The sequence below is a fragment of the Bombina bombina genome, chromosome 8 (genome assembly GCF_027579735.1).
Source record: "Bombina bombina isolate aBomBom1 chromosome 8, aBomBom1.pri, whole genome shotgun sequence".
Lineage (NCBI taxonomy): Eukaryota > Metazoa > Chordata > Amphibia > Anura > Bombinatoridae > Bombina > Bombina bombina.
This window is the reverse complement of record NC_069506.1, coordinates 82292947-82310174: the sequence shown is the minus strand read 5'-3', so window position 1 is coordinate 82310174 and position 17228 is coordinate 82292947. Positions and strand designations below refer to the sequence as shown.

General features: G+C 41.3%; 1 protein-coding gene across 3 annotated transcripts in view; it reads right to left on the bottom strand.

The window, feature by feature from the left end:
• The window catches only part of VPS13D (vacuolar protein sorting 13 homolog D), a 1255097-nt gene that overhangs the window by 903020 nt on the left and 334849 nt on the right, over positions 1-17228 (bottom strand). For all 3 annotated transcript variants that reach the window (XM_053690423.1, XM_053690422.1, XM_053690424.1), the window contains one exon: positions 8650-8805. In XM_053690423.1, the coding sequence (XP_053546398.1) occupies positions 8650-8805 (156 nt within the window). The remainder of the gene's footprint in view (positions 1-8649; positions 8806-17228) is intronic.

Genomic DNA, 17228 nt, shown 5'->3' with positions numbered 1-17228 from the left:
ATAAAACAGCAGAGCTACAGAGAGTTCAGAAAATTAGTCTATAATTTAGTGTGAAGTACAGAGGCAAGCTGCTAAGTTAGTGGGTGTAAAGTTTGAGTAAACAAAATACAAAAACGACCCTGCTATAAAAGAGTAAACAAACACTAAACCACATTCATTAAATTATCATTTTAACTAACAGAATCTTTCAGTAAAATCTTACTTTAATAAGATGTGGGTGAAACACTGCTCTCTGTGCCTCTCTCCTGCTCTGTAAGGATTCAGGAAGTGACAGTGGCACATTCCACTGCACTTAGAGGGGAAGAACAGAACTCTCTTTTTCACTTTAGCAAAGCTAGCAGGTTCACAGGACAGCAACAAAATATATGAAAGTTGTTTTTTTGCGTTTTTGTTTTGTTTTATATGATTTAACATCCAGCCCCAACCCTATGTTCCACTTACTAATGCCTCTCACTGGATTGGTTCAGCCCAAATAGGACTGCCTCAAATAAGCAGTTAATGAGCCATGCAATGATCTTAACCACTTGCATCCAGTAGATGGCGCAGCATGTTGTGTAATGGTGGGCAGACCTGATTGTGCCTCTTCATTGCACAACATATAGCTGTGAGAAAAAAAAATGCTGGGGGAAAAAATTTACAATTTTTTTTTTAAAGCCAATAAAAAAAATATTTTTTTGCCCATATGAGAGGTGAAGCACTGCCTCACCTGCCTCTAGTGACTGCACATCACTGGTTACATACAACAGCTGGAGATATAATCTCCGCTAACTTACAACAGATACACTTAGCTTTGGTAGAACTGTTATCAGGCAGCAGGGTTCCAACAGTGGTTTCTGAGACAGGGTCCAATTGAGACATCTTGCAAATGTAAGAGAAAAAAACAACATATAAAGCAAAAAGTAAATTTATGCTTACCTGATAAATTGATTTCTTCTACGATACGACGAGTCCACGGATTTCATCCTTACTTGTGGGATATTAACCTCCTGCTAACAGGAAGTCGCAAAGAGCTCCACAGCAGAGCTGTATACATAGCTCCTCCCTTCCCTCCACCTCCAGTCATTCGACCGAAGTTAGGAAGATTAAGGAAAAGCCAAAGGTGCAGAGGTGACTGAAGTTTCTAAAAAATATAATATAATCTAAATCTGTCTGCAAAATGACAGGGAGGGCCGTGGACTCATCGTATCATAGAAGAAATCAATTTTTCAGGTAAGCATAAATTTCCTTTTCTTCTACAAGATACGAGTCCACGGATTTCATCCTTACTTGTGGGATACAATACCAAAGCTACAGGACACGGATGAAACTGGAGGGACAAGACAGAGACCTAAACGGAAGGCACCACTGCTTGAAGAACCTTTCTCCCAAAAACAGCCTCAGAAGAAGCAAAAGTATCAAATTTGGAAAAAGTATGAAGGGACGACCAAGTCGCAGCCCTAGTAGAATGAGCCGTAATTCTTTCAGGAGGCTGCTGTCCAGCAGTCTCATATGCCAGGCGGATGATACTCTTCAGCTGAAAAGAAAGAGAGGTAGTCGTAGCTTTCTGACACCTACGCTTTCCAGAAAAAACAATGAATAATGAAGATGATTGACGGAAATAATTAGTCGCCTGCAAGTAAAACTTCAAGGCACAGACCACGTCCAAGTTATGTAACAGACGCTCCTTCTTAGAAGGAGGATTAGGACACAAGGAAGGAACAACAATTTCCTGATTAATATTCTTATTTGAAACAACCTTAGGAAGGAATCCAGGTTTGGTACGTAAAACCACCTTATCAGAATGAAAGATAAGATAAGGCGAGTCACATTGTAATGCTGAAAGCTCAGAAACTCTACGAGCAGAAGAAATAGCAACCAAAAACAAAACTTTCCAAGATAACAATTTAATATCTAAGGAATGCATGGGTTCAAACGGAACCCCTTGAAGAACACTAAGGACTAAATTCAAACTCCAGGGTGGAGCAATTGGTCTAAAGAAAGGCTCAATTCTGGTTAGAGCCTGACAAAAAGACTGAACATCTGGAACATCTGCCAAACGTTTGTGTAACAAAATTGACAAAGCAGAAATCTGTCCCTTTAAGGAACTTGCTGATAACCCTTTCTCCAATCCTTCTTGGAGAAAAGACAGAATCCTGGGAATCCTAACTTTACTCCATAAGTAGCCCTTGGATTCACACCAAAAAATATATTTACGACATATCTTATGATAGATCTTTCTAGTGACAGGCTTACGTGCCTGTATCAAAGTATCGATGACCGAATCGGAGAATCCCCACTTAGATAAAATCAAGCGTTCAATCTCCAAACAGTCAGCTGCAGAGAATTTAGATTTGGATGTTGGAAAGGACCTTGAATGAGAAGGTCCTGTCTCAATGGAAGTTTCCACGGTGGCAGAGAGGACATGTCCACTAGATCCGCATACCAAGTCCTGCGTGGCCACGCAGGTGCGATCAGAATTACTGAAGCTCTCTCCTGTTTTATCTGATCAATCACGCGGGGAAGGAGAGGAAACGGTGGAAACACATAAGCTAGGCTGAACAACCAAGGCATCTATCAGTTCAGCCTGAGGATCTCTCGACCTGGATCCGTATCTTGGAAGCTTGGCATTCTGTCGAGATGCCATCAGATCCAATTCCGGTCTGCCCCATCGGAGAATTAGTAAGGCAAATACCTCCGGATGGAGTTCCCACTCCCCCGGGTGAAAGGCCTGTCGGCTTAAGAAATCCGCTTCCCAGTTGTCTACTCCTGGTATGTATATTGCTGACAGATAACAAGAGTGGGCCTCCGCCCATCAAATTATCTTGGATACTTCTGTCATCGCTAAGGAACTCCTCATTCCCCCCTGATGATTGATATAAGCCACAGTCGTGATGTTGTCTGACTAGAATCTGATGAATTTGTCCGAAGCCAACTGAGGCCATGCCTGAAGCGCATTGAATATTGCTCTGAATTCCAGAATATTGATTGGAAGTAGAGACTCCACCTGAGTCCATACACCCTGAGCCTTCAGGGAATTCCAGACTGCACCCCGGCCCAGAAGGCTGGCGTCCGTTGTCACTATCACCCACGAGGGTCTGCAGAAACACGTCCCCTGGGACAGATGATCCGGCGACAACCACCAAAGAAGAGAGTCTCTGGTCTCTTGATCCAGCTTTATCAGAGGAGATACATTTGCATAGTCCCCATTCCATTGTCCGAGCATGCACAGCTGCAGTGGTCTGAGATGAAAACGAGCAAAAGGAATGATGTCCATTGCCGCTACTATTAATCCAATTACCTCCATACACTGAGCCACTGATGGCCGAGGATTGGACTGAAGGGCTCGGCAAGTATTTAGAATTTTTTACTTTCTGACCTTTGTCAGAAATATTTTCATGTCTATAGAATCTATCAGAGTTCCCAAGAAGGGAACCCTTATCCATGGAAATAGTGAACTCTTTTCTAGGTTCACCTTCCATCTGTGAGTTCTCAGAAAGGACAACACTGTGTCTGTATGACACAGCTATGCCCCGCGGCCTGAGAACCACCAGAAGGGACCCTAGAACCTTCGTGAAGATCCTGGGTGCTGTGGCCAATCCGAAGGGAAGAGCCACAAACTGAAAATGTTTGTCCAGGAAGGCAAATCTTAGGAACAGATGATGATCCTTGAAGGATGCATACCTTCATATTCCTATCCACAAGTCCACGGTAGTCATATATTGACCCTCCTGGATCATTGGTAAAATTGTTCGGATAGTCTCCATCTTGAAGGATGGAACTCTTGAGAAACTTGTTTAGACTCTTGAGGTCTAAAATAGGTCTGAACGTTCCCTCTTTTTTGGGAACTACGAAAAGATTTGAGTAAAATCCCTGTCCCTGTTCTAATCTTGGAATGGGACAAATTACTCCCATAGTAGAGAGGTCTTTTGCACAACGTAAGAACGCCTCTCTTTTTATCTGGTTTACAGACAATTGTGAAAGAAGAAATCTCCCTCTTGGGAGAAAATTTTTGAATTCCAGTTGATACCCGTTGGTCACGAAGCCTGGGTAAAGAAAGAAAGTCTGCCCCCTACTAGATCCGGACCCGGATCGGGGGCCGTCCCTTCATGCTGTCTTTGTAGCAGCAATGGTCTTCTTGGGTTGATTACCCTTGTTCCAAGCCTGGTTGGGTCTCCAGACGGACTTGGCCTGAGTAAAATTCCCTTCCTGCTTTGTGGAGGAAGAGGAAGCAGAGGGTACTCCTTTAAAATTTCGAAAGGAACGAAAATTATTTTGTTTACCCCTCAACTTAACAGACTTATCCTGAGGTAGAGCGTTACCTTTACCTCCAGTAATGTCAGAAATGATTTCCTTCAACTCAGGCCCGAATAGGGTCTTCCCCTTGAAAGGAATAGCTAAGAGCTTTGATTTAGATGACACATCAGCAGACCACGATTTTAACCATAACACTCTACGCGCCAAAATGGCAAATCTGCATTTAAAGCCGCCAAATTAGCCATTTGAAAGGCGGCATCTGTAATAAAAGAATTAGCTTGCTTAAGAGCCCTAATTCTATCTAAAATGTCCTCTAAAGGGGTCTCAACCTTCAGGGACTCTTCTAGAGCATCAAACCAAAAAGCTGCTGCAGTAGAAACTGGAACAATACACACTGTTGGTTGTAAAAGGAAACCCTGATGAATAATTTCTTTAGAAGACCCTCTAACTTCTTATCCATAGGGTCTTTGAAAGCACAACTGTCCTCAATAGGAATAGTTGTACGCTTAGCCAGGGTAGATATAGCTCCCTCCACCTTAGGGACCGACTGCCAAAAGTCCCGAATGGTGTCTGATATGGGATACATTTTCTTGAAATTAGGAGGAGGAGAGAACGGTAAACCCGGTCTGTCCCATTCCTTCTTTATAATTTCCGAAATTATTTTAGGAACCGGAAAAACATCAGTGTAAGTAGGTACCTCTAGATATTTGTCCATTTTACACAATTTCTCTGGTGGTATCACAATAGGGTCACAATCATCCAGAGTCGCTAAAACCTCCCGAAGTAACAGGCGGAGGTGTTCAAGCTTAAATTTAAAGGACATGACGGCCGAATCTGTCTGAGGTAACATACTTCCTGGGCCTGAAAGTTCTCCCTCAGACAACAATTCCCTGACCCCCAACTCAGATCTGCACCTCGCCACAGCTCTGCTGTGGCGCCTACCTGCCCCCAGGGTACTGCAAAATGACTCGACAATGATCCAGTGAACAGAACACAAGGTTAGGCCCCACCGTAGCTAATGCCTGCTGCCTTCTCAGTCAGAGTAAACTGCGCGTCTGAGCACGCAAAATAGGCCCCGCCCATCATGGACGTCATCCTAACAGTCTGTTTAACCGCATGGGAAGCGGTTTGAAAAATAAGCCATCTGGTCCCCTTAAAATCTTTTAATAAAAACTGCAGCCCTACTGACTTTGAATAAAATATAAAATGTCAAGCTGCCTCTCCCAGTTTCCAGCCCAATACAGTGTGAAAGCAATATGTATAAACACAGGATTTTCAGTAACACCCTCAGTGTGCAGGTCTACTGCTTACCCCTTTCCCTTGAAGGGAAAAATGTCAGCCAGTTCTGATATACCAAGTCTCCTAAGAAATAAAAGACTGAACATACCTCAATGCTACTTGTAGCATGACACCGTTCTCCACACTGAAGATTTCTCTTGCACTACCTTCAGAAGCTGTGTGGGAACCAACATCGATCTTAGTTACATCTGCTAAGATCATCCACCTCAGGGCAGAAATCTTCTTCATTCCATATCTCCCTGAGGAAAATAGTACTCACCGGTACCATTTAACATAAAAAACTTCTTGATTGAAGAATCTAAAACTAACACCTCACTTTACCTCTTCCTATTACTAACACAGGCAAAGCGAATGACTGGGGGTGGAGGGAAGGGAGGAGCTATATATACAGCTCTGCTGTGGTGCTCTTTGCCACTTCCTGTTAGCAGGAGGTTAATATCCCACAAGTAAGGATGAAATCCGTGGACTTGTCATATCTTGTAGAAGAAATTATCAATTTCCTTATATGGCAGTTTCAGGAATAGGAAAAAAAATGCAAACAGCATAGCCCTCTAAGCATAAAAAAAGGCAAGAGGCATATAGGAAGTGGGGTTTAAATAATTAAATTATTTGGCACCAAGAATGACACAATAAATATCAGCATTTTGCGACCTCGCAAGCCTAAATTTTGCCCGCAAAAATAAATGATAAAGCAGTCAATTTGAAGAAAAGACTATACCCCAGGTAAGAAAAAATAACTTCCTAAATATGTTTCCCAATTTTGAAACTGATAGTCTGCAAGAGGAAATATACATAAACCTGACTCATGGCAAATATAAGTACAATACATATACTTAAAACTTTATATTAATACATAAAGTGCCAAACCATAGCTGAGAGTGATGAAAACATACTTACCGAAAGACACCCATCCACATATAGCAGATAGCTAAACCAGTACTGACACAGTATCAGTAGAGGTAATGGTATATAAGAGTATATCGTCGATCTGAAAAGGGAGGTAGGAGATAAATCTCTATGATCGATAACAGAGAACCTTTGAAAAGATTTCCCGTGAGGAAAATCATAGAATCAATAGGTGATACTCTCTTCACATCCCTCTGACAAACACTGTACTCTGAGAGGAATTGGGATTCAAAAATGCTGAGAAACGCATATCAATGAAGAATATCAAGCACAAACTTACTTAACCACCTCCATAGGGAGGCAAAGTTTGTAAAACTGAATTGTGGGTGTGGTGAGGGGTGTATTTATAGGCATTTTGAGGTTTGGGAAACTTTGCCCCTCCTGGTAGGATTGTATATCCCATAAGTCACTAGTTTATGGACTCTTGCCAATTACATGAAAGAAATGGCGTTTACCTTCACTATATACTTTAATCTAATTCCTGAGGGCTAGATAATGAGTGGCGTGCTAACAAGTGTTTTTGTATGCAATGGAAATAGTTAGCGTATTACGAGTTGAAAGTTCCCTTAAATGCAAACTAATTTAACGCACATCAGGTTAGCGTGACTTCAGAACTCTGGTTAACTGTTACGCAAGACCAAAAATTGCACAAAACAAAACAGTACAGTTACACTCATAACTGTCTGATAAAACATATTTTAAAATAAAATTGCATTATAAAGTTAAAAGGGTGGACTTCCGGTAGACAGGCTCCTGTTCTGGCAGCAAAAACTCATTGCTCCGTGGCAGTTTTGTAAAAAGCCAGTTCTGGGAGCCCCATAACTCCTATCCTTGGGCCTCCTTCAGCGGCTTAGAACAGGACTCTGGCTCTAGTTTATTGTCAAGTGGGGAGTAGATTCCCCACTGCCACAAAGTACAACTTTAGCTCTCAACTGTGGCGTGCAAAAACCCTGTGCCATCTGTACTACGGCCCATACCGATCTCGGGAACAGCCGGGGAGTGGACCACAGACTGACTTAAAAGTCATCAAGGCGTAAGCTCTGACACCTGCCCGCTATTGCCCTGTCAGCACTTACCTGAAAGGAGATAGAAGTGGGACTGAACCGCTCCACAGGAACAACAATCTCCATGCCCCTGCCAGACAGCACATTCAGAGTGCAGTAGGCATAGAGCTAAGAACAGCTCTGATACTTTGGCCCAGCTTAAGTCGGCACAGATTAAAATGACATAATACTTATAAGCTAAAACCATTGAAAGTGATGCAGCATAACTGTAAAAAGCTGACAGGAAAATATGACCTGAGAATCTCTATGTAAAAAAGGAAGATATTTTACCACACAATTTCCTCAGCTCACCAGAGTGCTGTGTAACAAGATATCTTTCAGTTACTGCACAGCTGCAGGTTAAAAAAAAAAAAAGGAAGGAAGGAAGGAAGGAAGAAATGAACAGCACCCAATTAGCAGTGATGAGGTCATGAACTCTTTTACTGTGATCTCATGAGATTTCACTTAACTCTCAAGAGATTTCATAGTAAACGTCCTTAAACTGAATAGGAACATTTTCGCCTATGTTGTGTTAATTATGTTGGGGTACCCTGCATTTTTAATATGTGCGATACTTATTATTAAATATGCACTTTTTATATGTATTTGTGCTTGCTTTTTTACATTTAGAATAAGTCCTAATAAATCCTAGACTTTAGAACCTTATTTGGTGTGGTTTGCTTTCTTTTTGTATACATATAATCTTTCTAGGTTGCACCTTGTTTTAGGATTACATAATTTCGATATTAGAAAGGAGGATACCTCCCTTTGTCTTTAGGTACTGAGAAATGTTTAGGTAAAAAGTCTTCCTTTGGTGTAGGTATGTTCAGGTCATATTTTCTAAGAAGCTTTTTAGATATGCGGATTTACTTTCAAGTGATTCAACATTTGCTTAAAGGGACACTGAACCCAAATTTTTTCTTTCGTGATTCAGATAGAGCATGACATTTTAAGCAACTATTAATAATAGGAGTAAATTATAAAGTTGCTTAAAATTGCATGCTCTATCTGAATCATGAAAGAAAAAAATTGGGTTCAGTGTCCCTTTAACATGATCTTTTAAATGTTCATACCCCATACACTTTACTGCTTAAACAAACGGCTATAATTTAGTTCAGTGATAGAGTGTAAGATTCTAATGTAATTAATTCAATTTACTAATAAACACCTCCAGTATTGGGGGGAAGTCTTCTGTGTTAAATGCATCCATAAGGCCAGAACTATTTTGGTAATTTGAATTTCCCACTAGGTCAATTTGCACGTGAACAGGATCAATGATGGACAGAGCTGTGTCAAGTTCATTCCCCAAACGACAGGAAAACACCTGTTAGTAAAGAAAAGATAGAAAAATCACAATTTTTACTTAATAAATAAATTCCTAAAAAGTTTTAAAAATAAAGTAATAATTTAGTACTAAATCAACCCAAAAATACCCTTACAAAATCCTTAAAGGGACATGAAAAAGAAAATGTTTCTTCCCAGATTCAGACAGAGCATACATTTTTAAACCTCTTTCCAATTTATGTCTATTATCAAACTTTCTTTGTTTTTGTGTTAGCTTTTGTTGAAAAGCAGGGAGGTAAGCTCGGGAGTATGCATGGCAGTTTTGCAACAGTGTTATACATTAGCAAGAGCACTGGATGGCAGCACTATTTCCTGTCATGTAGTGCTTCAGACACTGGCACACTACCTATCTAGATATCTTTTCAACAAAGAAAAACATGAGAACAACCCAAACTTGATAATAGAAGTAAATTGGAAACCTTTTTTAAATTGTATTCTCTATCTGAATCATGATGTCCCTTTAACTTTGCAATGTTAAAAGAAAGGCAGTTATGTAAAACTATAAAGTCACGGCTACTGTCTTCTATGACATATGGAAGGGACAGTCTACTCCAGAAATGTTATTGTTAAAAAAAGATAGATAATCCCTTTATTACCCATTCCCCAGATTTGCATAACCAACACTGTTATATATTAATTAATTAATTAATTAATTAATTAATATTAATACCTTTTACCTCTGTGATTTCCTTGTATCTACACATCTGCAGCCTGACCCCTTATCTCAGATCTTTTGACAGACTTGCATTTTAGCCTGACTCCTATGGAACTCCATGGGAGTGAGCACAATGCTATCTATACGGCACACAAAAACTAGCACTGTCTAGCTGTAAAAAACTGTCAAAATGCACTGAGATAAGAGGCGGCCTTCAAGGGCTTAGAAAATAGCATATGAGCCTACCTAGATTTAGCTTTCGACAAAGAATACCCAGAGCAAAGAAAATTTGATGATAAAAGTTGGAAAGTTGTTTAAAATCACATGCCCTATTGTCCTATCTGAATTATAAAAGTTTAATTTTGATTAGGTTGTCCCTTTAATATCACGAAGAAGAAATCTTACTAAAAAAAAGTGCAAAAAGAAAAAAAAAAAAAAAAGTTTTAAACCGGGCATTTCAGACTAAAACTTCCCCAAAAGATCAGAGCATTTTAGCATTTTTGCCATCACTACATTTAAACAAAAATAGAGCCTTGTTTTTTTATTTACCTATCAAAACTATATATATTTTTTTAGTACACGACCCAAAGTATTGATCTAGACCAATTTTGTATATTTCATGCCCCCATTTCAGCGCCAAATGTGATCAAATAAAAAAAATTGTTAACTTTTTCACAAACTTTAGGTTTCTCACTGAAATTATTTACAAATGGCTTGTGCAATTGAAAAAGCTTCTCTGGGATCCCCTTTGTTCAGAAATAGCAGACATATATGGCTTTGCAATTGCTTTTTGGTAATTAAAAGGCCGCTAATTGCAGCTGTGAATGGGTTAATCAGGTAGATTGTAAGGTTAAAGGGACAGTCAACACCAGAAATGTTGTTGTTTAAAAAGATAGATAATCCCTTTATTGCCCATTCCCCAGTTTTGCATAACCAACACTGTTATAATAATACACGTTTTACCTCTGTAATTACCTTGTATCTATGCCTCTGCAAACTGTCCCCTTATTTCAGTTTTTTTGACAGACTTGCATTTTAGCCAATCAGTGCTCACGCCTAGGTAACACATGTAAGAAACACATGAACTAACGCCCTCTAGTGGTGAAAAACTGTAAAAATTCCTTCATATTATAGGCTGTCTTCAAGGTCTATGAAACTAGCATATGAACCTCCTAGGTTTAGCTTTCAACTAAGAATACTAAAAGAACAAAGCAAAATTAGTGATAAAAGTAAATGGGAAAGTTGTTTAAAATTACATGCCCTATTTGAATCATAAAAGTTTTCTTTTTAATTGACTGTCCCTTTAATGTTAGCTTTAGTGTAGAAATTACCCTCCCACCTGACACTTCCCAACCCCTGATCCCTACCTGATACCTCTCAAATAGCTCTATGGTCACCCACATCTTAAGTACTGGCAGACCGTCTGCAAGTATGCAGTTTTACACTTTTTTTTTTATTATTATTATTATTATCATTGTCCTTAGTGTAGGATTACCCCCTTACCTTCCCACCTCCCTGATCCCTCTCAAAAAGCTCTCTTATCCTCTCCCTTCTAACCAATTCCCTCCATATTAGGTACTGGCTGCTCTCTGTCAGTACCCAGTTTACTATTATTTTTTCATTTATTTTAATAAAAAAAAAAAAAATGAAATTCATGCTTACCTGATAAATGTATTTCTTTCTTGACACAGTGAGTCCACAGATCATTAATTACTGTTGGGAATATCACTCCTGGCCAGCAGGAGGAGGCAAAGAGCCCCACAGCAAAGCTGTTATGTATCACCTCCCTTCCCACAACCCCCAGTCATTCGACCAAAGGAAAAGGAGAGAAAAGAAATAACACAAGGTGCAGAGGTGCCTGAGGTCTATATAAGAAAAACTGTCTGAAAACAGGGAGGGCCGTGGACTCACTGTGTCAAGAAATAAATACATTTATCAGGTAAGCATAAATTTCATTTTCTTTAAGACACGTTGAGTCCACAGATCATCAATTACTGTTGGGAATCAATACCCAAGCTAGAGGACACAGATGATACGGGAGGGCAAGACAGGTAACTTAAACAGAAGGCACCACAGCTTGCAGAACCTTTTTTCCAAAAGAAGCCTCAGCCGAGGCAATAGTATCAAATTTATAAAATTTGGAAAAAAACATAATTTATGCTTACCTGATAAATTTATTTCTCTTGTAGTGTGTTCAGTCCACGGGTCATCCATTACTTATGGGATATATTCTCCTTCCCAACAGGAAGTTGCAAGAGGATCACCCAAGCAGAGCTGCTATATAGCTCCTCCCCTCACATGTCATATCCAGTCATTCGACCGAAACAAGACGAGAAAGGAGAAACTATAGGGTGCAGTGGTGACTGGAGTTATAATTTAAAATTTAGAACCTGCCTCAAAAAGACAGGGCGGGCCGTGGACTGAACACACTACAAGAGAAATAAATTTATCAGGTAAGCATAAATTATGTTTTCTCTTGTTAAGTGTGTTCAGTCCACGGGTCATCCATTACTTATGGGATACCAATACCAAAGCTAAAGTACACGGATGATGGGAGGGACAAGGCAGGAACATTAAACAGAAGGAACCACTGCCTGTAGAACCTTTCTCCCAAAAACAGCCTCTGAAGAAGCAAAAGTGTCAAATTTGGAAAATTTGGAAAAAGTATGAAGTGAAGACCAAGTTGCAGCCTTGCAAATCTGTTCAACAGAGGCCTCATTCTTAAAGGCCCAGGTGGAAGCCACATCTCTAGTGGAATGAGCTGTAATTCTTTCAGGAGGCTGCTGTCCAGCAGTCTCATAGGCTAAACGTATTATGCTACGAAGCCAAAAAGAGAGAGCGGTAGCCGAAGCCTTTTGACCTCTCCTCTGTCCAGAGTAAACGACAAACAGGGAAGAAGTTTGCCGAAAGTCTTTAGTTGCCTGTAAGTAGAACTTCAGGGCATGGACCACGTCTAGATTATGCAAAAGACGTTCCTTCTTTGAAGAAGGATTAGGACATAATGATGGAACAACAATCTCTTGATTGATATTCCTGTTAGAAACAACCTTAGGCAAAAACCCAGGTTTAGTACGCAGGACTACCTTGTCTGAATGAAAGATCAGATAAGGAGAATCACAATGTAAGGCAGATAACTCAGAGACTCTTTGAGCCGAGGAAATAGCCATCAAAAACAGAACTTTCCAAGATAAAAGCTTAATATCAATGGAATGAAGGAGTTCAAACGGAACACCCTGAAGAACTTTAAGAACCAAGTTTAAGGTCCACGGAGGAGCAACAGCTTTAAACACAGGCTTAATCCTAGCCAAAGCCTGACAAAAAGCCTGGACGTCTGGATTCTCTGCCAGACGTTTGTGTAAAAGAATAGACAGAGCAGAAATCTGTCCCTTTAGCGAACTAGCGGATAAACCCTTTTCTAAACCCTCTTGTAGAAAAGCCAATATCCTAGGAATCCTAACCTTACTCCATGAGTAACTCTTGGATTCACACCAATATAAATATTTACGCCATATCTTATGGTAAATTTTTCTGGTCACAAGTTTCCGAGCCTGTATTAATGTATCAATAACCGACTCCGAGAAACCACGCTTCGATAGAATCAAGCGTTCAATCTCCAGGCAGTCAGCCTCAGAGAAATTAGGTTTGGATGGTTGAAAGGACCCTGAATTAGAAGGTCCTGCCTCAGAGGTAGAGACCATGGTGGACAGGACGACATGTCCACTAGGTCTGCATACCAGGTCCTGCGTGGCCATGCAGGCGCTATCAGAATCACCAATGCTCTCTCCTGTTTGATCTTGGCAATCAGTCGAGGCAGTAGCGGAAAAGGTGGAAAAACATAAGCCATGTTGAAAACCCAAGGGGCTGCTAGTGCATCTATCAGCACCGCTCCCGAGTCCCTGGACCTGGATCCGTAGTACGGAAGCTTGGCGTTCTGGCGAGATGCCATGAGATCCAGTTCCGGTTTGCCCCAACGAAGAATCAGTTGAGCAAATATCTCCGGATGAAGTTCCCACTCCCCCGGATGAAAAGTCTGGCGACTTAGAAAGTCCGCCTCCCAGTTCTCCACGCCTGGGATGTAGATCGCTGACAGGTGGCAAGAGTGAGACTCTGCCCAGCGAATTATCTTTGAGACTTCTAACATCGCTAGGGAACTCCTGGTTCCTCCTTGATGATTGATGTAAGCTACAGTCGTGATGTTGTCCGATTGAAACCTGATGAACCTCAGTGTTGCTAACTGAGGCCAAGCTAGGAGAGCATTGAATATTGCTCTTAATTCCAGAATGTTTATTGGAAGGAGTTTCTCCTCCTGAGTCCACGATCCCTGAGCCTTTAGGGAGTTCCAGACTGCGCCCCAGCCTAGTAGGCTGGCATCTGTTGTTACAATCGTCCAATCTGGTCTGCGAAAGGTCATTCCTTTGGACAGATGAACCCGAGACAACCACCAGAGAAGAGAATCCCTGGTCTCCTGGTCCAGATACAGTAAAGGGGACAGATCTGAGTAATCCCCATTCCACTGACTTAGCATGCATAATTGCAGCGGTCTGAGATGCAGGCGCGCAAATGGCACTATGTCCATTGCCGCGACCATTAAGCCGATTACTTCCATGCACTGAGCTACTGATGGGCTTGGAATGGAATGAAGGACACGGCAAGCATTTAGAAGTTTTGATAACCTGGACTCCGTCAGGTAAATCTTCATCTCTACCGAATCTATAAGAGTCCCTAGGAAAGGGACCTTTGTGAGTGGAAACAGAGAACTCTTTTCCATGTTCACTTTCCACCCATGCGACCTCAGAAATGCTAGAACTATCTCTGTATGAGATTTTGCATTTTGAAAACTTGACGCTTGTATCAGAATGTCGTCTAGGTACGGAGCCACCGCTATGCCTCGCGGTCTTAGTACCGCCAGAAGCGAACCCAGAATCTTTGTAAAAATTCTCGGAGCCGTAGCTAACCCAAAGGGAAGAGCTACAAACTGGTAATGCCTGTCTAGAAAGGCAAACCTTAGGTACCGATAATGATCCTTGTGAATCGGTATGTGAAGGTAGGCATCCTTTAAGTCCACTGTGGTCATATATTGACCCTCTTGGATCATGGGTAGGATGGTCCGAATGGTTTCCATCTTGAACAATGGAACCCTTAGGAATTTGTTTAAGATTTTTAAGTCTAAGATTGGTCTGAAGGTTCCCTCTTTTTTGGGAACCACAAACAGATTTGAGTAAAACCCTTGCCCTTGTTCCGTTCGCGGAAATGGGTGGATCACTCCCATCACTAAGAGGTCTTGTACACATTGTAGAAATGCCTCTTTCTTTACTAGGTTTGTTGATAACCTTGACAGATGAAACCTCCCTTGTGGAGGAGAAGTTTTGAAATCCAGAAGGTATCCCTGAGATATAATCTCCAACGTCCAGGGATCCTGTACATCTCTTGCCCAGGCCTGGGCGAAGAGAGAAAGTCTGCCCCCCACTAGATCCGTCTCCGGAAAGGGGGCCCTGTCTTCATGCTGTCTTAGGGGCGGAAGTAGGCTTTCTGGCCTGCTTGCCCTTGTTCCATGACTGGTTGCCTTTCCAACCTTGTCTGTAACGAGCAGTAGTTCCTTCCTGTTTTGAAGCGGAGGAAGTTGATGCTGCTCCTGCCTTGAAATTACGAAAGGCACGAAAATTAGACTGTTTGGCCTTTGATTTGGCCCTGTCCTGAGGAAGGGTGTGGCCCTTACCTCCAGTAATGTCAGCAATAATTTCCTTCAAGCCGGGCCGAATAAGGTCTGCCCTTTGAAAGGAATATTCAGTAGTTTAGATTTAGAAGTTACATCTGCTGACCAGGATTTAAGCCATAGCGCTCTGCGCGCCTGTATGGCGAATCCGGAATTCTTAGCCGTAAGTTTGGTTAAATGTACTACTGCATCCGAAACAAACGCATTAGCTAGCTTAAGCGTTCTAAGCTTGCTCAAAGTCTCATCCAATGGTGCTGTGCGAATCGCCTCTTCCAGAGACTCAAACCAGAATGCCGCTGCAGCAGTGACAGGTGCAATGCATGCAAGAGGCTGTAATATAAAACCTTGTTGAACAAACATTTTCTTAAGGTAAACCTCTAATTTTTTATCCATTGGATCTGAGAAAGCACAACTATCCTCCACCGGGATAGTGGTACGCTTGGCTAAAGTAGAAACTGCTCCCTCCACCTTAGGGACCGTCTGCCATAAGTCTCGTGTGGCGGCGTTTATAGGGAACATTTTTCTAAATATCGGAGGAGGGGAAAAGGGCACACCAGGTCTATCCCACTCCTTGCTAATAATTTCTGTAAGCCTTTTTGGTATAGGAAAAACGTCAGTACACACCGGTACCGCATAGTATTTATCCAGCCTACATAATTTCTCTGGGATTGCCACAGTGTCACAATCATTCAGAGCCGCTAACACCTCCCCTAGCAACACGCGGAGGTTCTCAAGCTTAAATTTCAAATTTGAAATTTCTGAATCCGGTCTCCCCGAATCAGAACCGTCACCCACAGAATGAAGCTCTCCGTCCTCATGTTCTGCAAATTGTGACGCAGTATCAGACATGGCTCTCGTGTCATTGGCGCGCTCTGTCCTTAACCCAGAGCTATCGCGCTTGCCTCTTAACTCGGGCATATTGTATAATACTTCTTTCATAACATTAGCCATATCATGTAAAGTGATTTGTAAGTGCCTTGATGTACTTGGCGCCTCAATCTCACGCACCTCCCGAGCGGGAGACGAAGGTACTGACACGTGAGGGGAGTTAGACGGCATAACTTCCCCCTCGTTGTCTGGTGATAATTTCTTTATCGGTACAGATTGACTTTTATTCAAAGTAATATCAATACAATTGGTACACATATTTCTATTGGGCTCCACATCGGCTTTTGAACATAATGAACAAGCAGATTCCTCTGTATCAGACATGTTTAAACAGACTAGCAATGAAGCTAGCAAGCTTGGAAATTACTTTCAATAAGTTTACAAGCAATATAAAAAACGCTGCAGCGCTTTTAAAAACAGTTGAATAACAAAGAACTAATTCAGTTATAGTCAACAATTCTTAACGGTAAATGTATTAATTAGCAGAGGATTGCACCCATTAGCAAAAGGATGATTAACCCCTCAATACCCAAAAACGGATATCAAATTAAGATTTAACGCTTTTATCACAGTCAAACACACTGTCACAGGTCTGCTGTGACTGATTACCTCCCTCAAAAACGAATTTTGAAGACCCCTGAGCTCTCTAGAGACGTCCTGGATCAAGGAGGAAGAAGCAGGAAGACTGTGCTAGAATTTTAACTGCGCAACAAGGCGCTAAAAAAAGGCCCCTCCCACTCATATTACAACAGTGGGAGACCTGATATAACGGTTTCTATGCAGAAAAATACGTTAGCCATGTGGAAAAAAATCATGCCCAAAAGGATTTATCACCAAAGTACCTCACAAAACGAATAACATGCCAGTAAACGTTTTAAAAACAAACTTTTTCAATGTCATGCAAAGTTATCACTAAGCCTGCTACCAGTCGCTTCCACTGCAGATAAGGCTTAAGCATTATTTCAGTATTAACAGTATTTTCTCAGTCAAATTCTAGTCCCTAGAAAATAACTCGACTGCGCATACATTTATCAGCCTGATACCAGTCGCTACTACTTAATTTAAGGCTGTACTTACATCATATGGGTAACAGCAGTGTTTTCTTAGTCAATTCCATTCCCAGAAAATATTGTACTGCACATACCTC